Source organism: Elaeis guineensis, unplaced genomic scaffold (assembly GCF_000442705.2).
Source record: "Elaeis guineensis isolate ETL-2024a unplaced genomic scaffold, EG11 Super_Scaffold_32645, whole genome shotgun sequence".
Classification (NCBI taxonomy): domain Eukaryota; kingdom Viridiplantae; phylum Streptophyta; class Magnoliopsida; order Arecales; family Arecaceae; genus Elaeis; species Elaeis guineensis.
The window spans coordinates 757,470-780,535 of NW_027332421.1; the positions used below are offsets into that span (position 1 = coordinate 757,470).

General features: G+C 43.4%; 1 protein-coding gene across 5 annotated transcripts in view; it reads left to right on the top strand.

The window, feature by feature from the left end:
- The window catches only part of LOC105035569 (transportin-1), a 71,065-nt gene that overhangs the window by 26,084 nt on the left and 21,915 nt on the right, over positions 1–23,066 (top strand). For 3 of the 5 annotated variants that reach the window (XM_073250438.1, XM_073250437.1, XM_010911166.4), the window contains 6 exons: positions 9,241–9,360; positions 15,238–15,363; positions 15,439–15,513; positions 15,689–15,760; positions 15,868–15,978; positions 22,642–22,725. In XM_073250438.1, the coding sequence (XP_073106539.1) occupies positions 9,241–9,360; positions 15,238–15,363; positions 15,439–15,513; positions 15,689–15,760; positions 15,868–15,978; positions 22,642–22,725 (588 nt within the window). The remainder of the gene's footprint in view (positions 1–9,240; positions 9,361–15,237; positions 15,364–15,438; positions 15,514–15,688; positions 15,761–15,867; positions 15,979–22,641; positions 22,726–23,066) is intronic. The other 2 variants (XM_073250439.1, XM_010911167.4) reach the window with 1 other exon arrangement.

The following is a 23,066-nucleotide window of genomic DNA, read 5'->3' on the forward strand; positions in this document are numbered from 1 at the left end:
TACCGCGCGGTTCCTCCATCCTCTGGCAAGTCGCGACAACGGACGTCACTCCACTCCCCGCAACAGACTCCACGTGGCATGTCCCGGTGATGGCCACGATTCCACTCCACTACTCTTCATAATAAATTCTTCCTGGCCCCGTGCGGCCCACTACGAGGCGGTTACAAACGTCGCCATCAATCCGTTGCTCCCTCCACCTATAAAAAGGGGAGGGCCCAGATACGTTATTCTCTAAGCTTTCATTTCCTATCTCAAAATTCTACTAAATTTTTCGTTCGAACACTCCATTCGTATTGAGGCAGAGAATTGACTTAAGCGTCGGAGGGTCTTGTCGGAGCAACCCCAACTCCGATTTAGACTTTTTTTGCAGGTCCCGGCGGCGACCGCGATTCCCTCAACTCTAGCTTCTCCGACGCAGGCGGATTTTTGCACCAACAGGATTGGCGCTAGAGGAAGGGCCCTGTGTCTTTGCAGTACCCTTGTTCTTAAAGGAGCGCTCAACGGGACCACCTCCGGTCATCTTTTCTGATGATCACTCCTTCCCCCACTAGGTCTTCGCCCGATGCCTCCCCGCAAAGCATCCACACGACGATCCACGGCCTCCACGGCCAGATCTCGGGCTCCGGCTTCACTTCCGGTTTCCCAGCCTCCTCCCCCTCCTCCGGCTACGGTGGTTGGCGCGGAACAATTCGACTTACTGGCCCAGCAGGTCAGAGGCCTCGCTGAAGCGGTGCAGGCCATGCAGCAGCAGCAACAGCCGCAGGCGCCAGTGCGGCTGGAGAGAATGTCGTCGGAACTCCAAAATCCGGCGGTCGGTCGGGCCACTTGGGCCAGTCGTCCCGTCTTTCCCGAAAAGATGAATCCGAGGGTGGAGAGCCCTCAGTCGGATCACGATTCCACCCCTGGAAGGTCTCAACCTCCATTCTGCCAGAAGACCCTTGAGACCCGTAGTCGAGAGGATTTCCTGGACCGGAGGCTCCAGAAGATGAACCGGCGGATCGAAGAGCTCCGCCACGCTCCCCCTGCTTATGGTGAGGACATTTGTACTGACCCTCCCTTTTCTCAAATGATCATGCAGGAACCGATCCCGCCAAACTTCAAGCTCCCTCAATTTGAAAGCTACGACGGGACTTCGGACCCAGTTGACCACCTGGAGGCCTTCCGGATGATGATGCTGTTTCATGGCGCGCCCGACGCTATTCTATGCCGAGCCTTTCCATCTACCTTGAAGGGAGCAGCGAGAAATTAGTACTCGACGTTGAAGCCGGGTACCATCTTTTCCTTTGATCAGATGAGCCACCAGTTTGTGGCTCATTTTGTTAGCAGCCGGCGTCCTCGGAAGGGTTCGAAGTCCCTCATCAACATCAAGCAGAGGGAGGGGGAGTCCATTCGGACCTCATCAACCGTTTCAATGTCGCCGCGCTGGAGGTCCAGAATTTGGACCAGTCGGTAGCGATGGCCGCTCTGAAAGGCGGCCTTCAGAAGAACGACCTTTTGTTCTCTCTGGAAAAGAAGTATCCTAGGGATTTTGCTGATCTATTGGCTCGGACCGAAGGGTACGCTCGAGCAGAAGAAGCCTTCAAAATGAAGGATGAGGAAACCGCGAGAGAGCGGCAGGCGGGAGACTCGAGCAAGCCCGCAGTCAAAAAAGGGCCGAGAGAAGCTCGGCCACATTCTCGAACTCCTCCCGGGCACAAGCGCGTCCAGACTCCTCGAGTACGCAGACAGGGAAGTCCGGAGCGCCGGGCTCGGCGGGGCTCTCCCCCAGGAAGATTCTGCAGCTATGCCCCCCTCAACGCATCGAAAATCTAGGTGCTGATGGAGGTCAGAGAGCAGCTCCCAAGGCCAGAGAGGATGCGCACGCATCCCGGAAAGCGCAATCCTAACAAGTTTCGCCTTTACCATCGTAACCACGGCCACGACACGGAGGAATGCATCCAGCTCCGAGACGAGATCGAGGAGCTCATCCGACGAGGTCGACTCGATAGGTTCATTCGGCACCGGCTGAGGGTAGAGAAGATCGGCTAAGGGCCCTGCCGCAGCCTGAGCCGCCAAGGAGGGAAGAGCAGCCCGGAGATCGGCCTCCAATTGGGATCATCAACTCCGTCTCTGGAGGACCTTGACAGGAAGCAGACCTTCCACAGCCCTAGGGTTTGAAAATTTGTAAATGTATTGCGAACGATCCCGTTTTAAATCAAGATTTCTTTCAGACTTGCATATCTTTTCCTTTTTGGCATAGACTTGTAACGACAGGGGACGACCCCATCGGACAACAAAAACAAACCCCAATGTGGGCGAGGTCGAAGGCCCGGTTATTTGTAGACCGGATGGGGGGAGAGGCCATACAATGCCCATATGCGCCCCCACAGTCATGTTAGGGACAGGAGGAGAACCTCGCCCTAACATGAGCAAGGTCGAAGGCTCGATTATTTATAGACCGGATGGGGGGAGAGGCCACACAGCGCCCATATGCGCCCCCACAGCCATGTTAGGGACAGGAGGAGAACCTTGCCCTAACATGAGCAAGGTTGAAGGCCCGGTTATTTGTAGACCGGATGGGGGGAGAGGCCATACAGCGCCCATATATGCCCCCACAGCCATGTTAGGGACAGGAGGAGAACCTCGCCCTAACATGAGCAAGGTCGAAGGCCCGGTTATTTGTAGATCGGATGGGGGGAGAGGCCATACAGCGCCCATATGCGCCCCCACAGCCATGTTAGGGACAGGAGGAGAATCTCGCCCTAACATGAGCAAGGTCGAAGGCCCGGTTGTTTGCAGACCGTATGGGGGGAGAGGCCATACAGCGTCCATACGTGCCCCCACAGCCCCGTTAGGAACAGAAGGAGAACCTCGTCTCGACACCAATTAAGGTCCGGCCATTCGAGACCCGGCAAGAAAGGAGGGAAATGTGAAGGAACAGCGGCGGGCTACCCCAACGAAAAACGGAGGCCGAACTACACTAAAAGCACAAAGGACCTCGTCTCTATGAAGAGAGAGGAAGAGAAAATAAGATCTACGGTCACGAACAAAAGGCAAATCGACACGACGATGGCTAGGAACCTCCAAGCGGCGTCGACGCCGAACCAATCAAAAGCACAAGAAACTCGGTAATGACGACCTAATACAAAGATGAACAAAGAACCTTCGAACAACATCGACATCGCACGGGACAAAAATGAAAGAAGTCCGGCGCACGATAATTCAACACGACGTACGGGTAAGGTAACAAAGACCTTTTCATTTCATTAGCAAAATGTGCGTTACAGAGCCTGGAAGATCGAAAAAAAAACAACAAAAACAACAACGACAACAACAACGGGACAACAAACAGACAAGCGGCAAAAGAAGACACTTAGAGGGGCAAAGGACAAAAAGAGCCCTAAGGGGGTCCGGCTTCCTCCGACCTCGAACTTTCGGCTTCGACCCTCATCAGGGAGTGCCTTAAGCTCTCGACTTCTTCTTCCAATTCCTTCTCTCTCATTAGCATCTCTATGTATCTTCGATGAAGTCACTGGCTTTCGTTCTCTGCCTCTCGACGTCTTTTTCTCAGGACCTCGGATTCCGCCTCTGCGTCTTTAACCGCCTGCTGCTCGCATACCAGCTGGATCTTTAATTACTGCAATTCGGCCCTTCCCTCCCCAAAGGCGACGAATAGCTCTTCAACGGTTCTTCTCAGGGATTGGAGTTCGTCAGAATCCCGAATAGGAGCAAACTGAGCTCTCTCAGCTAGCTGCCTTTGAAGGCGGCAACCTCGTCGGTCGCCATCCTGAGCTTCCTCCTGTATTCGTCCACCTGCCTGCACCAGCCGGTCCGGTACGCGTCATAGCTCGCCTCGGCATCCTGGAGCTGTTGCTGAAGGTCGGAGAACTTCGACCATTCCCGATCGCAGTCGGCCCGAGTCGGAAGCCGGGACGAGCTTCCTTCCAACTGGCTAATCCTCTCCCGTGCAGCCGACAGCTCCACTCTGAGAGAACTGATCTTGACAGCTTGAGCCCAAGATCGGTCGCTGGCGCACTTCTTGTGTTCCTCGAGCTCCTTCTCGAAGTTCGCTTTCCTCCGGCTGTACTCCATGATCCCCTTCACGTGGAGGTTCCGAAAGCGGGTGGCCTCCGCGGTGGCTTTAGAGTGACTCTCCCTCAACCTGCGAAGCTTCCATCTATCTCCTTCGATCTTTTTGTTAAATGATGAACTTTCTTTTCAGACGTTGGATCGTGGACTTCAGTGGAATCCCTTGTGGCAGGGGAAGCGCTTCGGCAGGACACTGCCATTGGGAGACAAAAGCGTCAAGGCGCATCTCATTGTAGAAAGCAAAACAAAAAAAAAGGGGGAGCAGAGTCGAGTAGAGAAGCCCTCCAAAAGAAGAAACCCAATTTTATTGATTGAATGTTTCTTAAAGACAAGAGGGAGAAGAAAAATTGCAATAAAAGAAAAATACAAAGTCAGAGATCTCAGACCTCTGAAATAGGAGTTGGGGAGTCGGTGTCCTCGGAAGGAGGCTGCGGTGGCTGTAGCAGCGGGAGAGGGACCGGCTTCGTCTTCAGACGCCTCGCCCAAGAAGCTGAGGTCGAGCTCGGGAAATTTTTTGACTATCTTCTCTTGACAGAGCTCGAATCCTTTGATGAATGCTTCTTGGCCGAACTTGACGTTCAGATCCTTCATCTCCGTGGAGGCCTTGAACTCCACCACTAGAGCCCTGGCCTCCGAGACCAGGACCGGGATCTGCTCCGCCAAATTTGTGATCTCGACCTCCGCCTTCCTTGCCGTCTCCTCCGAGGTCTGCTTTTCTTTCTCCAGGGCCGCTTTTCTTTCTCCAGGGCCTCTTGGAGGGTGACTACCTCGGCTGCCTTTTCTTTGAGGCGAGCAACTTCGGCCTGGCGACTCTCCTCCGCCTGGATGGCGTCCCTCCTCGTCCGGTTCGTCGCCTCGATATTGGCAAGGAGTTGGTGCCCGATCTGCAAGAGCGGCTAGGAGGTCAGAACGGAGGTTGAGAAGCTAATTAAATGAAGGTGCGAAGTGAATCTGTTGACCTCAAGAAAGGATCCTAGGGAGTCCCAAACCGCTGTTCGGGATCGGCGCGATCAATCCTCTGGACGACTTCGGGCAGGATGCAGTCGTCGATCAGTCGCTTTATCAGGTCCCTGTCATTAAAGGGATTCTCCCCCGACTCTCCTTCGGAACTAAGGGACTCTTCGATGGCGGCTCGGCGGCTACTCACCCTGCGGGCCACCGACTTCCTTCTCCTCCCCCTCTCAACCCCTGGCACCTCGAAGCGAACCCCGAAGCGGGAACCTCAGCGGGGGAACTCCTTGAAGAGGCCCGGGGAGTCGGAGGTTCGGCGTCTGAAGGAACGTCGGCCGCGAGGGCCATCTGGGCAGGCGTGGCCGAGCTCGTCTCCTCCGTTCTGGCTTTCTTTGCCGATTCGGAGGTTGCGACGCCTTTTCTTTTGTGGGCCTTGAGACCCCTGGCGAGCATCCGTGCTGCTTCGGCGTCCATTCCTAAAAAAAAAAAAGATCAGTGATGGGGTGAAAAAGGAAGAAGTGGCATGCAAAAAAAAAAAAAAAAAAAAAAAAGAGAGAAGAAGAGCAGGAGAAAAGAAGAGGAAAGGAAAGATGGGATACTCGCAGGATCCAGGGGACTCAAGCCGATGTTGAACAAAAACTGCTCCTTCAGAAGGTTGAGAAGGGAAGGAGCCGAATAACCAAGAAGCCTCCAGGCGGCCTGAAGGTCGTCCTCCCCCAGGCTAGGAGCCCGGCAAACAGAGTCCCTCAGGGAGTCCCAAGGGGGCAATCCCAGTCTCAAGGTCGAGCAGTGGACAAAAAGGTACTTCTCCTTCCAGTTATGGATTGAAGAGGGAGCACCTTTCAGCAACCCCTTCTTGCCAAACTGGGGGGAGAAATACCACCAGTCCTTTGCCGAGGGGTGACGCTTGAAGGTGTAAAAATGTCTAAACAAAAAAAGAGATGGCTGAACTTCGACTACATGGCAAAAGGAGAGGAACCCTATCAGAAATCTAAAAGAATTCGGTGCGACTGAAGCTAAGGAAATGTCTAAAAAATGGAAAAGGACGACGACGAAGGGCGGAAGCGGAAGCCGGAGCCCAGCACGGAAGGCCTCCTGATACAGGCAGAAACGGCCAGGTGGGGGGGTGCTAGCCTGGTCGGCGGGATCAGGAAGCTCCAGATCGTACTCCGGAGGAACTCCATACTGAACCCTTATCAGTAAAAGTTCATCCGGAATCAGGGAACAGAGAATGGCACTCGGCGTAAAAATCGGGCGAGGCCCAGCCCTAGATGTGGGTTCGTCTACAGTGTGGGGGTTCTGGGGGGCTGAGGCGGACGAACTCCTGGAACCACTAGAGGCGGAGGTGCCGGAGGACATTTTAAACAAAGACCCTAAAGATCTTGGAGAAATCAGGTGGGACAAGAGGCGAAAGGTTCGCGGGGGACCAAACTAGGGGAACACAACGAAAGAAAAATGGAGGAGAAAGAGCACCTAGATGGCAAAAAGAGAAATGGAAGTTCCGGGACTTACCTAAGTCGCTCCGAAAGATGCAGAGATGCGAGGACAGAGGTGACTCGAAGGACGCCTAAGGCCAAGGTGGACGCCAAGGAGGGTCAGAGCTCTCGAAGAGAAGGTAGACACCGACGAAACTTTCAGGCGGAATGGCGGAATGAGACTCCTGAAGGCGGAAAGGCGGGTTTAAATAGCCCCTGAGATCCGGCGCTATAATGATCGCGGATCTCCCCAGGTCGACCCGTACTCGCCACGTCTCACTCGCCACAGCAGGCGGCTAAAAGCGACTGACAGCTGACAGAGCCATTACTGCGCCGTACCTGGGCCAACGCTCCAGTGGGAATTCCGAAAGTCCCTTCGGATCGTCCCGATTTGAAAAGACTCCGGCACGCGCGCATTAAATGCCAGAATATCTGAGGGCGATCGTGCATCGGATTCAAGAGGACAACTTCAGCTGTGAAAATTTCTCTGTATTTTCTTCATTCAAAACTCGAACTCGGAAGTAAGGGGACTGGTGTTGGGTATAAAATACCCTCCCAGCCGAAGTTCGTGCCGGGAGTGACCCTCCGGGGGTTCTACCGACGTCCGACCTTCAGCGACATCGCCCCGAACCCCTCCGGCGGTCGAGCCTCCGTAACGTCCCCAAGTTTTGCCGACGGATAAGCTGCCACCAGGGTAGGCCGGATTCTCCACGACGGGCGGACTTCGCCCAAGTCCCGGCGGTGGTCGACCACCTTCTAGTCTTCATCCGAACTCCTACGGGAGCCGGATTTTGTCCCCGACTTCAACTGCAGGTAGACTTCATCCGGACTCCTACGGGAGCCGGACTTCGTCCCCGACTTCAACTGCAGGAAGACTTCATCCGGACTCCTACGGGAGCCGGACTTCGTCCCTGACTTCAACTGCAGGAAGACTTCATCCGGACTCCTATGGGAGCCGGACTTCGTCCCCGACTTCAACTGCAGGTAGACTTCGTCCCCGACTTCAACGGCAGGTAGACTTCATCCGGACTCCTACGGGAGCCGGACTTCGTCCCCGACTTCAACTGCGCAGGCGGACCTCACCCCGAACTCCTACGAGGGCCGGACTCCGAGCTCCTACCGCAAGCGACCCACTCCGAGCTTCCGCTACATAACGATTTACTTCAAGTTTCTACCACGAGCGGTCCGTGCCGGATTCCCACCATAAGCCTTTGTCCGAGCTTCCGTTGCGAACGAACCTTCCCAGCACCATCCGACATCCACCGTCGGTCGGCCCTCTGCTGAGGTCTGCGAGAAACCGGACTGCGTCTGCGGAAAGCCTCTGACCGAGCTCCTATGACAAGTAATCCTCGCCTGCCGCCTTAGCGCCCAAGGCACCCAACAGGATTTGCAGCATCCGAGCTCCTTTCAGATGGACAGCTACCTCTCTCCGTCAGGTACCTCAACCGAACTTCGGCCGACAGGCCTGGACCCCTGGCAGGCCACTGTAACGGTCACGACTCTGCTCCACTTCCTGCGACGGATTCCGCGCGGCTCCATCACTCCCTGGCAGTTCGCAATAACGGCCACGATTCTGCTTTACTTCCTGCGACGGATACCGCGTGGTTCCTCCACCCTCTGGCAAGTCGCGACAACGGACGCCGCTTCACTCCCCGCAACAGACTCCACGTGGCATGTCCCAGTGATGGCCATGATTCCACTCCACTACTCTTCATAATAAATTCCTCCTGGCCCCGTGCGGCCCACTACGAGGCGGTTACAAACGTCGCCATCAATCCGTTGCTCCCTCCATCTATAAAAAGGGGAGGGCCCAGATACGTTATTCTCTAAGCTCTCATTTCCTATCTCAAAACTCTGCTAAATTTTCCGTTCGAGCACTCCATTCGTGTTGAGGCAGAGAACTGACTTGAGCGTCGGAAGGTTTTGCCGGAGCAACCCCAACTCCGGTTTAGACTTCTTTTGCAGGTCCCGGCGGCGACCGCGACTCCCTCGACTCCAGCTTCTCCGACGCAGGCGGATTTTTGCACCAACAGGTATATTTATGCTTCAATTCATTAGTCAAAACAAAAAACTCAGAGATCATTGTCGAATTATTTGCTGTTTCCTATGCCCTGTTGAAGATTACTTTCTGCATTATGTTTATGAAGGCCAAAAGAGAGCTTGTGCGATTATTCTTAACTTTTAAGTATTTATAAAGTCCCATGAATAAGCTCCAAATGCTGAGAATTACTGTGAAGACAGCATATGCTGAATGCATTGTAGCTTTGTAGAATTTTCTGAGATAACAGACAAAAGACAAGTGGCATGCCCAACAATCTTCTTCATTTGTGAAGAAGGAATATTTCCCCATTGAAACAGCAATCCTAATCATTCACTTGGTCGTGTGGGAATCCACCCATGAGGAAAATAAACACAGAAGCTTGATATGAAGACAGCATATGCTGAACGCATTGTAGCTATGCAGAAATTTCTGAGATAACAGACAAGAGATAAAGTGGCATGCTCAATACTCTTCTTCATCTGTGAAGAAGGGACATGTGCCTGTCGAACGTCTTGAACTCTAGAATGCTACCATTTGTTGCCATGTTTGCTGAGTAGGCTTGTCAAAATGATTTAATGTCATGTGCTGCTTTTCGTTTCAGTTCAAACATGTTATCTGTTTTACTGTATGTATTTTAATTAGTTCCATGCATTTGCTGGCTCTGTTACTCTTCATTCTTAAGGTGTACTTTTCTGTAATTGCCAGGCTGTTTGTATTCTGTTGCAGATTATTGCATTCCTCATACCACTTCTGGACGATAAATTTCCTCTTATACGGAGTATCACTTGTTGGACACTTTCTCGGTTTAGCAAGTACATCATTCAGGTGAATATAAGTTGCACTGGATGGATTGCCTGATATATACTGTGCTCCATTACAGTCTCTTTTATTAATTTACATTTGTGACCCCAGGAAAGTTGTTTAAGCATTGCCATTTTTATGCCTCTTTTACTTACAAAATGGATATCACAAGCTTCTAATCAGCTTAATCTATGTTCGATATTCAAGGACAATGTCATCTTTTACAGCTTATTCTGATTTTATAGCATCCTATAGTTGTAAATAGATTGCCATTATGTGATCAAATGTGATCATTTCCCTATTAGACAACCATTTCTTACTTAGAAAATATATGGATTAAAGGAACTGCTACTTTTATAGAGAAAGAGGAATCTAATTTACACATATTCAAGTAGTTGCATAATGTTTTGTCTTTTCATGCTCATTCTTAATGACATACAGTTCCATGGTGCTTCATGTCCATTTGCCGTATCAATAACATCCATCATCATCTTCCTCAGATTTTGCACTCAGCAATTTATCCCTAACAGTATGCACCAAGATTTGCCGGACCAGCACTAGGGCTTATACCAGCTGGCAACCGGTTTGGTAAGGTATGGGTCCGTGCTGTGCCGTGCTGTGCCACAGCATTCCAAAACAGGGAACGGGAGAGGGAGAAAGAGAGGAAGGAAGAGAGAGAGGAGGAGGGAGAGGAAGGAGCGGGAGGGTGAGAGGATGAGAGAGACAGGCCAAGGCCTCCATGGAGCTTCGAGAGCTTTGGATCCAGCAATGGAGATCAAGAGAGAGGGGGACAGTGAGGGAGAGAGACTCACTTGGATTGCAGGATGGTATGTCACTGTCATTGACAGTGACTAAGGGCCTTCAAACAGGCTTGATGGGGACCAAGGGTTTCGAAGGGGGAGGGAGGCTTCGAACAAGGTTTCAAACCTTTCTCTGGCTTCCAACGGGGCTTCTCTTCTTTGTCTATCTTCGAACAGAGGGGATGGAGGCTTTAACCAAGGGCTTCAAAGAGGATGGACTGACCATGGCTAAGGTTGTATAACCCGTTTTGAGCTCTTGAATCATGCTGGTAACTAACCGGTTCCATTTGGCATGCTCCAAACTGGCTGGTTTGGTGTGGCTCATTAGACCATTGTATGCACCCTTCACAGTTTTCATCTTCATATTATTTAAAATTTTTCTACTGTTTAATCCTGAGAGTGGTATAAGAATTTCTCCACTAGCATGTTTAAACACAAATTTTAGTGCTGGAAGGCCACCAATTTTTGGGAGAGTTCCATAATACATGAATTCTGGAACTACCTAATTAAACTTGGGACTTTAAACCATGAAGCTGAAATTAGAATATCTCATTTCAATCATCCAATCATTTCCATAATTATACTTTCGGATCAAGACCAATTAACATCACATTAAAAAATCTGTATAGATTTTTACTCATTTTTGAATTCCTGTCTATCAATAAATTCTTATTTTTTAACAAAGCACTTGCTACTTTAAATATTTCAAGTTATTTTTTTAGAATGTGATAACAAACTTCATCAATTATTGCCAAGCTATTGCCAAGCTATTTGCTATGCCTCTTATCTATAACCAGCAAGGAGCTTGGGAATCTTGAAGAAAGTCCACTATCTTGAGGAAATAGTTCTAAGTGGGTCTTCTTGTGAACAGTTGGCTCTATTTGGTGCTTTAGTTAGCTTTTTTTTGACGTGACAAAGCAAAGATATAGTGATGACATGAATGTAATTTTTCTTGATTGTTCATAGCTTTTACATTTAATGCTGAACTCTGTAGGTGTTACTGTAGAATATGCTGATATCTACCTATGATGCTTCTGTATACTAAATGCTAATGATTTTGGTTGATGCTGGGCACCTCACCTACTTGCTATGGTTGATGGTTTCTATAAAATGGCAATGATTTTCATACTTTTGTTGTTGGGTATAATTGTAGCTTGGTGAGTTTGAGATACCTTGTAAAGAAACCAAGAAACTTAGAATAGATCTCTATCTCAAATAATACTTTTGAAAATACACTTTGGCCTCATTTGATACTTCTTTAGAATACATTGCGAATGGGTATTAATTTCTGATTATAGCCTATTCTCATATTTAGGATTTCACTTGGACATTTTAATGGTGATTTCAATGGGTATTTGTTTCATAGAAAAGGGATAAAACCACACTTGAGGGGGTCTTTGGTTTCTTTTTCCCTAGTGTTTTGATTTGTGAGTAACAATAAAATGAGATTCTTACTTATGATATTTATAATATTTATTAATACAAGTTACCCATCATAGATATTCTGTTTAATAGATGCATTAAATATGTCATAGTAATATGTTGTCTATTGGATAATAAAATATTATAAATGTTTCTATGTCGTATGATATCAATATTATATATTATTATATAAGAGATGGACTATGCTCCTCAATAATGGGAATTCCAAATTGAAGATTCATAATGGTGATTATGATTATATCATTAAAAATGCCTAGAAACCAAATATCACAAATTCTAGTTGTTTTTAACTTATGCACCATGTGGACATAAAAATATATTGTTTCCATTGTGCTAGTGTGCTAAATTCATTGTTTGCAGAATCGGCCCAAATCAGATAGTTCAGGATGTGCCGAACCGTCTGGCAGCTAACAGTGCGGTTCAGGTGTCCGATTTAGAATGTTGGCGAAAACGAAGCGATAGAAAAGGAAAGAGAGGAAGAGGAGGGGAGGAAATGAGAGGGGAAGAGACTCCGGGTCTTCGCAATCCTCCGCGAGAGAGTGAAAAACTGAGAAGAGAGAGACAGAGAGAGGGAGGGGAAGGCGGCGGTAAGGCCGTCGGGTGGCCACGGTGGCTGCTAGGCAGTCCAAAACCCCCCGCGTCCACTACGTTCACCCCTGTTTCGTCGGATTTTTTAAAACATCCATTGCTGACTTCACTGTCTTGGATTTTTTAAAAAATCCGATGGCCGTGGGGGGTTTTGAGCCGTCCGATGGCCACGGTGGCCCTCCAGTAGCCTCCCGACTGTCTTCCCCTCCCTTATATCCCCTCCCCATCTCTCTCTATCTCTCTCTCTCTTCTCAGTTTTTCTTGCAGAGCCCGGGAGACCTCGGTGGCCCTCCGATGGCTATTGCAGGCATCTCTGCCGGTCTCCTATTCCTTCCCTCCCACTCCCTCCTCCCCTCTCTCTTTCTCTTTTTTTTCCTTCCTGGTCTATCCCCCATTTCTATGTCGGTTTGGGCCTGGTATGGGGGTGACCAATTCATACTGTCGGCCGGCTGGCATGGTGCTCAGTTCCGAGTCATCCTTGGTTAAAATAAAAGATAAAATGTTTAAATTGAGAATCCTCCTTAATGGTCATGATTTGCACATCTTAAAACATGTATAGATGGAAAATCAATAGATTTTCATTCTTAGATCGTAGTAAAATATAGTTTTATATCATTTTAACCATTCATTTTTTGCACCCTTGTAATGCATACATTAGAGACCATCGAAATATATAAATTTGATGTTGACATTTTTAGTGGTTTAGATGCTGATCAATGGTGCGGATCTTCCATTTGGATGATCTATTATTGATTTTCGAATCGAGAGTAGATACCCTTTGTTCCTGAGAGTAGTAGTCTGCCTCATTATATAGCATAATGGTATCAATCATTATAAAATATTGGTATTATATATCACTACAATTATTATTGCTTTAATATTAGATGTATTATACTATATGGATAGTATATTATGTAACTCATAGAATTATATATTATATTTTTATATGTTATTATTTTATCATCATTAATAATTTTGGTATATAGTAATAACATTAATATTAGCAAAATTAAAATTATCGGTATTATATTATAATATAATAATATGTTATCATATTATTGTATTTTCTGTCTTACTATTTTTATCATTTAATTGCATTTTATAATTATTATGTTTCTATAATTACGACACTATTACAATAAAATGTCATTATTTCTTATTATATTATATATCATGTACTAAATTACATTATATTATGTTATTTCTATAATATTATTTTTTAGAATCATCATAAAAAAACTCATTCCTAATAACTCCTGGGATTGGATATCGTGAGAATGAGATAACCATGATTTCCATTCGTGGCAAACAAACATGACATTTAAGTAATTAATTAGTTAATTAATGTTGTTCTAGTGTGATCCAGAGTTTTGTGAGTAGATTATAGAGCAGTGTCGGATGGCTATGATTGCAAGCTAATTTTGGATAAAACATCACAATTATTAACGATGATAAAAATAAGTTCATGTAATAGTTAGACATAAAAGCGCAACATTGGTGATACAAATGATTTGTGAACATATTTATTATATAAAAAATTTATCATATGATTGTTTACACTTGATAAAAATTGTTTTAGTATTTAGTTTTTCTGTTTAATTAACAATTTTTTAGTTTATTCTTCATTCTAAGGACCCTGGTGGAAATCGTTCATAGGTCAAGGGTATAAATTGACAATTTATTAGTTCCAGGCACTATGATAGGATAATGCACGTTATAAGAATTTGCTTTGAAAGTCAATTGACAACTAATGTTTGCCTGTTGGTAGTATATATTCATGAGGTGATCCATTTTGAGTTTGGATATATGCATGACTCACAGTCCAATGGAAAATAGAGGGGAGAGAGAAGATGTGACACCCAGAAAATAGATAGGCTTGGGGACATTTACCCACTAGAAAGGCTTCTTTCGACTCTCATGCTAGCTTCAAATGATCTTTCAAGTTCGTCACCTTTTTCTGAAGAAAAGGATAGATAATGGCCATCAATAATTCATTAAGACCATGAATTGAGATGAAGATGAGACTTGAACCCTTGACTTTACCAACTTGACCAGCTGGTACCCTCATACTTCATAACAAATGTTGATCTCATTTCTCTTACCATACAATGTTGTTCATAGTATATCCTTGTAAATAGGAGTATTCAAGGCCAACTGCCCATTTAGTGCCTACGTAGCAGTTCCAATGCCATGCCTTGAGCCACTTGGCTTTTTCTCCTACATAATCTTATTATTATTGACCAGAAATCGAGATTTATTGCAGTATAGGTATGAGCGATATGTGGTTCCGTAGGAACAATTCCTTTCAAATTTTCTATTTCTCAACACCACCTTCTCTTAGCAGCTACCCCATGGATCTAGTACAAATTCATGAATTGACCCATGGATTTTTATTACAGACATCATGTCAACAAAATGGATGGTTACTCTACTCTATTTTATCATGGAATAATTATCTTTTTCCTCTTTGGATCCTAACATGACACATGTGCATCATTATGCATGGATCACAATTACCTTCTCTGTTGCATTCTTTGACAACTCTATATATATTCCATAATGGATTTTTGAGATGCTCATCATGGGTCCAAAATTAACGCATGCTTATGCATGCATTGATGATGAGTTATTCTTATTCTCATCTCTGACAACCACTAAAATAGCCTTCTATCTGGTGAACTGATTTTGTATACTTAAAATGATTATCCGGTATTGCTTTTTCATATATTATTATTCAGGTAGTTTGGCTTCATATTCACCTTATTTTACTAGTATATGTGTCTTGGATTGATGTATTGTTGTTTTCATTTCTTAGGAGAGAAACTGTATTGTTCTCATTTGCATCTTTGACAACAGTATAATAGCCTTCTATCTGGGGAAATTTTTTGTAAACTTCAAAACATTATCTGGTATTGCTTTTGCATATATTATTATTATTCTGGCAGTTTGGCTTCATATTGACCTTCTTTTTACTTGTGTGTGTGTCTTGAATTTGTGCACTGTTTTTTTCATTTTCTTAGGAGGGAAACTGTATTGTTGTTCTCCTAATTATATTTACTTGATAATGCAGGGCATTGATGATCAAAATGGTTCTGAACAATTTGATAAAGTTCTCATAGGGCTGCTTAGAAGGATATTGGATACTAATAAGCGAGTGCAGGAGGCTGCTTGCTCAGCTTTTGCAACTCTTGAAGAGGTTCTTTCTGCAGTTATGAATTGATAATTATCCTTTGCATTCTAATTTATGTGTACCATGTCTTGCTGCTGGCAGGAGGCTGCAGAAGAATTGGTACCACACCTGGAAGTCATTTTGCAGCACCTCTTATGTGCTTATAGCAAATATCAGGTCTGTTTTTAGCTTTTACATGCTTTGATCTCATTATTATGTTATATTAGCTAGGTCATACTTCAAGCCGTATCATGGAGGTTATGAATTAATGCATGTGAATATTCAAATTTGCAAGTCGTTCAACTAACTTTTTCTCTCCTGTCCATGGTTTGTTTTCTTTTTCCACAACTAGAGACGGAACCTCCGGATTGTCTACGATGCTATTGGTACTCTTGCAGATGCGGTTGGAGGAGAATTAAATCAGGTATTGGCATTTTTAACATCGTAATGTATACCTTTTCTTTTTTTCTCTCTCAAGAATCCAGACTTAAACGAGGAACTTATTCTTGAGATTGTGATGCTTATTGGCAGCCAAAGTATCTTGATATTTTGATGCCTCCATTAATCTCAAAGTGGCAGCAATTATCAAATAGTGACAAAGATCTATTTCCATTGCTGGAGTGCTTTACTTCTATAGCACAGGTATCATTTCTTTTCCCTTTTATCTATAAAACTTATCAATACAGTTTTACATGTTTCACATCCTGTGTAAAACTTCCCATTATAATGGATCTGACTAAGTGGCAATTATCTTACATGGCATATGTAAATCAAGGTTTGAAAACTGGAATTCAATATTTATTATAGTAGATCCAACAGTTTCAGAGATTGTGATCAAACATTAAGTAAAAATTAACAAACATATAACATAAACATAATATGAAACAGAGAAATAAGAAAAGAAAGTTGACATTACTATGGATCGATTGAATCAAATGGGGCATCATGTTACAGTATAAAATGTTTTTCAGGAGTTTGTTTGCAATGTTTCTAGTTTGAAGTACCAGAATTATTTAGTAAAGAAATAAAAGAATTGAAAAGGAAAATTAGAAATTACAAGTAGAATTGTGTGAGATGTCTTAATTGTTGAGCCTACTGAAGTGGTAAATCATACGATGCTGTTTATGTGCAAAAAAAGGAGTGCCTATTAATCAGTAAGAATTACTGGCTTTTCTGGAGCATCACATATGAATGAAAATGGCTATATGTCTGCTTCCTCGTTAATAGATCCAAAAATGTCAGCATTCCTTGGCAGTATTCAGTTCAATAATAAAGCAGCCATAAGGATTGGAATAAGCCTTATGCCAGCCAAACAGGCTTTAAAAGACAGGCATAGGCATGGAAATACTGTACCCCAACTTTGGGGAACTACGAAGTATGAGATAGTTTAAGGATGTAAATGGGCTGGAGTGGGGAGTTCAAGGAAGTTAGAAAATTGGTTATAAAAGCAAAGAAAAAACTGGGATAGAAAAGTGATAGAACATCTTCAAGAGAGAGAAGAGGGGAAGGGAAAATCAAGAGCTGATGTGGGAAAAAATTTTTGCACGTACATTTATAAGTTGAACAAGCAAGACCTGTTTTGATCTTCAAAGCCAAAAAAAAGGAAGAAGGAAAAGTAAGAAAGAAATGATGGAAAATGGTACCGAAAATAAATTAAAAAAAACATATGGTGGTTGATGTGAAGGGTCAATGTTTAAATCAATTGAAAAGAATTTAGGTTTGTTTATGAGTGAGTCCACAGACCTGGATCAATATACTTGGGCTATGGTTATGGGTCCAAAGTAGATCTATAAAAATAGATTTGGTGTGGGTCTAGCAGAAGTGTAATTGACCCTTGATCCACTAGTTTGTCCAGTATATATGTGTAGTTTTCTATGGTAACTTCACATTTCCTATAGAATTTACTAATTATCGTTTAAAACTGTTGGGGGGATATTTCCTCCTTGGGCCGAAGATATGAGCAAGTGGCTAGATATGGGCTAATGGATGTGGTAATATGATCCGATCTTAGCTTTGGCCCGTGATGATCCTTAATTCCTGAACCATCTTAAGTGGAATTCTTAGGATCGGCCACTCTTAGCTTCGGTATTAGATTTACTTCTGTCTCTGCAGCAACTGGTCTTTAACACCTAAACGACGGCAGACGGCTAGACACCCAAATATGCTAAGTTCTGACTTCGGCCGTAGGCATGCATCAGTCACCATCAGTCTTCACTTCGTTGAGCGAGATCCAACCCGATCGTTTCCTTTCCTCGACATCCGCTTCCATCAGATTAGACTAAACTCCCAACTAAAGGGATAGGGCGGATCCCACCTGCACCTTAATTCAAAATTCAAAAGCGTCCACAACTTCCAAATGGTTCTGGAACGGAAAAAGTAAATGCAATAATCACCTCATCAATTTCGATCGGAAGTCTCGCCATGTCGCGCCTGGATCGGTCCCATGATTTCTCTTGATGGTTATACAACTTCAACCTACAAAAGGATCTATAGGAGACCTCCCAAGGTATGCAACTATAATCTTTCTGTACTCCTCTTCTGTTTTTCTGTTATCTGACTTGAGCATCGGAGGTTCTCCGTTGGAGCCAGCTCCGATCAGGATTTGTCTGCAGGTTTTACTTCTAGGAGGACACGCCACCGCTCCAACCTTTTCTGATCGTGGTCCAGATTTCAGCGGCAACAAAAACCATGTCATCAATGGGTTGTTTTCAGAGAATGAATGTTTGAACTTACCAAATATTGTTGCTTGCTTAGAACCTGAAAAACTTTCACTTGATTTGTACACTATCCAAACCTGATGACTGTCAGATAGTGTCTTATATCAGACCCATCTTTAGACCTAATGGTTGTTACTTGTTTTGAAATCTCTCCTGCCTGGACCTCGACTTCGCCCCAACCTGGTCATTGGATGGGCAGGCTTTGGATCAAACTTTAGATCCAAACTTCTATGGCCAGGTTCAGGGTGGGTGGTGCATGGAGTACCCATTATGCCCCAAACTTAGTGCTCGCTTTTGTCAGATTATATGTTTCATAGTTTGGCAGATTGTGCTTAGCCAATTCAAACGATTCTTAGATCTTTTTTAAAACAAGAAAATAAGGGGAGTATGGGCATGGGAAAAAGGAAAGGGGCAAACAAATATTAGGATGCCATCTTGAGCTGTAAGGCCATGCTTGAAATGCACTATTGATTGATCTGAGAATGATCAATTAATTGATCTGAGGACTCTATTCCTTCATTGTAGTGAATAGTTCCAAGTTTGGCTAGATTGTTTTCACATATTGATCTGAGAGCGAGATTTGAGAAGCCTCTTCCTCGTAATTGTTTTGATGTGATTCTAGCAATCACCAGGAGCAACGTTCGCTGTTCCGGTGTGTATTGCTCCATATTAGATAAACCGTACTATGCCGATATTGAATCGAAACAGTATGAGAGATATAATGTCTCGGTTTGCCGAACTGACTACCATATCGGGCATACCGATATTGTATCAGGCTAACAGCATGGTACTGATATAGGGTCTGATATCAAGATTGCAAACCTTGACCGAGAGTGAGGTGGGTTGATTATGGCATTGATTTGGTGACAGATCCCAGCGAGAGTTTGTCAAAAGGTTGGAAAGATGAGAATTAAGTCGAGTATTCAGATTATTGTGATGCTTTGCAGATTGCCTTGGCTTTTGAGTAAATGCCTGAAGCACAATGGTAGCTCTGATGCTACCATGGCTTTTGGAAGAAAGTGAAGGAAAGTTTGAAGGTATACTCTCATGAGGACATCAGGTTAATTGCTTAGATGAATAAATAGGTTTAGTTATAATGGGGTGACAGCATGATTTAGGGGAAAATGATAGATAGAATATGGAAGAAAATGAAAACACTGTTCATTCACAGGAATTCTCGTTCAAGATTTTGTTTTTGCTTTTTTTTTTTTTTTGTTGCGATCATAGCGACAGGTGTCAAGCCCATAGCTTGGACATTCAGATTTTTGGAGGTGGTCGGTAGCACAATGGTAGCTCTGATGCTACCATGGCTTTTGGAAGAAAGTGAAGGAAAGTTTGAAGGTATACTCTCATGAGGACATCAGGTTAATTGCTTAGATGAATAAATAGGTTTAGTTATAATGGGGGTGACGGCATGATTTAGGGGAAAATGATAGATAGAATATGGAAGAAAATGAAAACACTGTTCATTCACAGGAATTCTCGTTCAAGATTTTGTTTTTGCTTTTTTTTTTTTTTGTTGCGATCATAGCGACAGGTGTCAAGCCCATAGCTTGGACATTCAGATTTTTGGAGGTGGTCGGTTAGTATGTAAGGATGGAGAAGCCTTAAAATTTTTAGCAGTGTAGAAGTAATTCGTGTGGTTGGAGTTCTCCCACATGCTGCCATTCCAGTGCAAATAACCTTAACAAAAAATATTCTCTAATAAATTTGGTTTCCATCCATTCTGTTTTTTTCAGTAATTATTTAGCTAAATTATAATGATAAGATGAGAAAAGAATAGAATATCTGATTTACTTAATTATATGAGGAATACCTATGTGAAATGATGCTCTATCTCTTTTTATATCAGAAGAAAATGAGGGCAGAGTAAATTCTTTCTGAGGAGGAGGACTTATTCTGTTCTGCAATCATGACATTAACCACTCAGGTGTATACTATTATCAACGCGATCTTCTTAAGTTTAGCAGAGCTAAAATAATAATCTTGTTCAATATAGGACTCCTGAAGACATATTTCTAAAATTTCAATTTGAAAAAAATAGTTTCAAAATTCAAACATTGAGAATTAAATCTTTATTTGAGGACTAGAACACCAGCTGTTACTACATTAGCTTTGCCATTATAAATTCTGTTTATGTTCTAATTACATTAAGAAGGGAATAAATAAAATTTTATGGATACCTTCAGTTTGCAAAAATGATCAGTGTGATGGTTACTGTGGTCATAAAGTTTCTCTGCTACAGGATATTTTTGATTAAGTATCTCTGGTTTGGCTTATGTTTAACAGTTTAAAGGCCCTTTTTCTGGAAATCTTCACGGTCTAGCCTATATATTATTGATCATTAAAATTAAAGTTAGCTGGATTGTTGTCTAGCTAATTAGGGTAGTAGTGTGAAATTATATGCAATGTAGTTATTTTGAAATTTTTATGGACATTACTACTGACCATTGAAGTCCTCGTTGCATTTTGTGACTTCTCATGATGCAATCTTGCCTCACCTGAATTTCTCTTTAATTAAATTGGGTGGGATTTTTCCCTCCCCTTCCATCAAAAGAAAAAAAAGAAAAGAAAAGAAAAAAGGAATCTTGTCTCAATCTGTAGAATTTTTCTGTGCCATTATCATCAGCATATGATTCATGAATGCATAACTAGGTAGTTAATGCATGAAACTCTAGCCAGTACTGATTCTATTTGAAAAAATCCAAGGAGTTGAATTAGTGAAGAATGGTGATAAAATGAGTCATTATAGAAATTTAAAAAAGAGAATTTCCAAAAGTTTGCATAGCTTTATATTCTAAGGAGGTGTCTGTGGAGTTCGTCTTATGCTTTATTCTGTGTAGGGCTGGCAATTGAGCAAGCTGTTTGCAAGCTAGCTTGAGTTAGGCTCAAGCTCGGTTCATCATGTTAAGAAATGAGCCGAGCTAGAGCTATGGTTAGCTGCTGTAAGCTTGGCTTGAATTAGCTCGAAATACTAATATATGACTATATGAGTAATTATATATATTCATATTATACCATTTTAATTACTATGATCAATACAAATAATTATTTTTATAATTATCAATTATAAATTAATACATATTATGGAGAATAGTATGTATTATAATGATAAGATTAAAATATAAACTGGATTACTCCTTCAAACTGTATAAATAAAAGCTCAAATGGTATTAAATCCTCTATTAGATCTCTTAAACAGGTTGTTTGTGAATAGCTTGAGCTTATCCTGAAGATTAGCTAGCTCAAGCTTGCTCAATCATAAATGAGCCATGCTGGAGCTAGGCTTGGCTCAGCTCGTGTTCTGCTTGTTGCCTCCTAGCATTTTAGATTTACGAGTTGCTATTTCTTGGAGCTTAGGTGGAAGGTCTCACTGTAAACTTTGATTTGACAAAGTGTCTGATTTCGCTGATGGGCTTAGCCAAGGTTTGGTGAATTGGTATTGGGTGTTGTACCGGTTGGTGACTGGCTTGGTATTGGGTCCATGACGTACTGTCCTGGAGCATATATTGAAACATGAGAGTGTGGGAGGGAGAGGTTTGGGGGGGGGGGGGGGAGACACCATTGGGATGAGGGCTTGCGAGGACAACGTTCAATAGGGACGAGGGAGAGAGGGAGAGGAAGAGAGAGACTGTTGGGATGAGGGCTTGTGGGGATGAGAGAGAGAGACAGGAGCCGGGGGGGGGGGGTGAAGAACTCAACGTTGGGATGTGGGCTTGCGGGTTGACTCATTTATATCATTTCAAAAGGGTGAACCATGCCGGTGATTGATTGTTCTGGTTTGGGATGCCCCTAGCCTGCTGGTTCGGCAATACTTGGGCTCGGCATTTCATTTGTTCGTAATCATAAAACAGCTAGAACAGAACAGAAGATTCCTTGCTCATGTTTTGTGGCGGGATATAATCTTTGTGGGGAAAGTTGCTTACTTTCATGCTTGTTCTTGTCAATCTTTCGGATCTAAGTTGCGTATCCTTCAGAATTTCTGTATTTCAATAATATTTCAGTTTGAAATATGGTAACTTTTAAATGCTTGATGAGACCTTGGAGAATAGGTTGGAATATAGTACTTTAGATCAATAGAATTTTAAGCAAGCCTTTGTTAAATCTACTTAGTGCTTAAAAAACAAATATTTGTGTTTGAGAACACCTTTGTGAATCTTTTTTGATTTTGTCTGCTCAGGGCTGTCCGTGAACTGAGCCAAGACATACTTTAGGTTGCTCAGGCTTTACTTTTTAATGGAAAATTTTTTTGACCTCAGGCTGTGCTTGACTTAGTGTTTAAGCTTGGATCTTTTCCTAATAAACCAGCTTGAATGAGCCTGTTATCAAGCGAAGCTCAAGTTTCTACTTCTTTTGCAAGCCTTGAGTGTTTGGAATTTGCACTTGGCTTGTTTATGAGTCATGCCCTAAATCAAGGCTTGAGCTGGTCATGTTTCCTAATTGAGCTGATCTTATTGCTTTGAGTCTGTCTTGTTCACGAACTGCTTGGTTAATTTGCAGTCATATATCTTGCTTCATCCCGCCCTCTCCCGTCTCTTCGTTTAGTGTGGGATCATATGGAGATTCATTTGATGGTTCCAATTTTCAGGCTTTGGGACCAGGATTTTCTCAGTTTGCTGAACCAGTATTCCAGAGGTGCATCAATCTTATCCAGATACAACAATTGGCTAAGGTATTTGGCTCTTTAATTTTATTTTAGTGGTGCGATTATTTCTATTCCTTCTACTTCCTGAATATATAATACTATTCATGTACTGAATTCATTTGAATTCAAATGCTGATTGCTGTTTAATGTTGTATTACAATGTCATTTGTCACTGTCATATTTAAAATGCAAAATGATTATTATTAGGAAAGAATGTGACGCTGAAATATGAACAATATCAAATTTATGCTTCCATTACAATACCATGTATCTGAATTAATATGATGTTTTTGTATTAGATAGTAAACATTAGTTTACGTTGTTTCTAGCCAAAATGTTAATACAATTCAGGATAGTTTTTACTTACT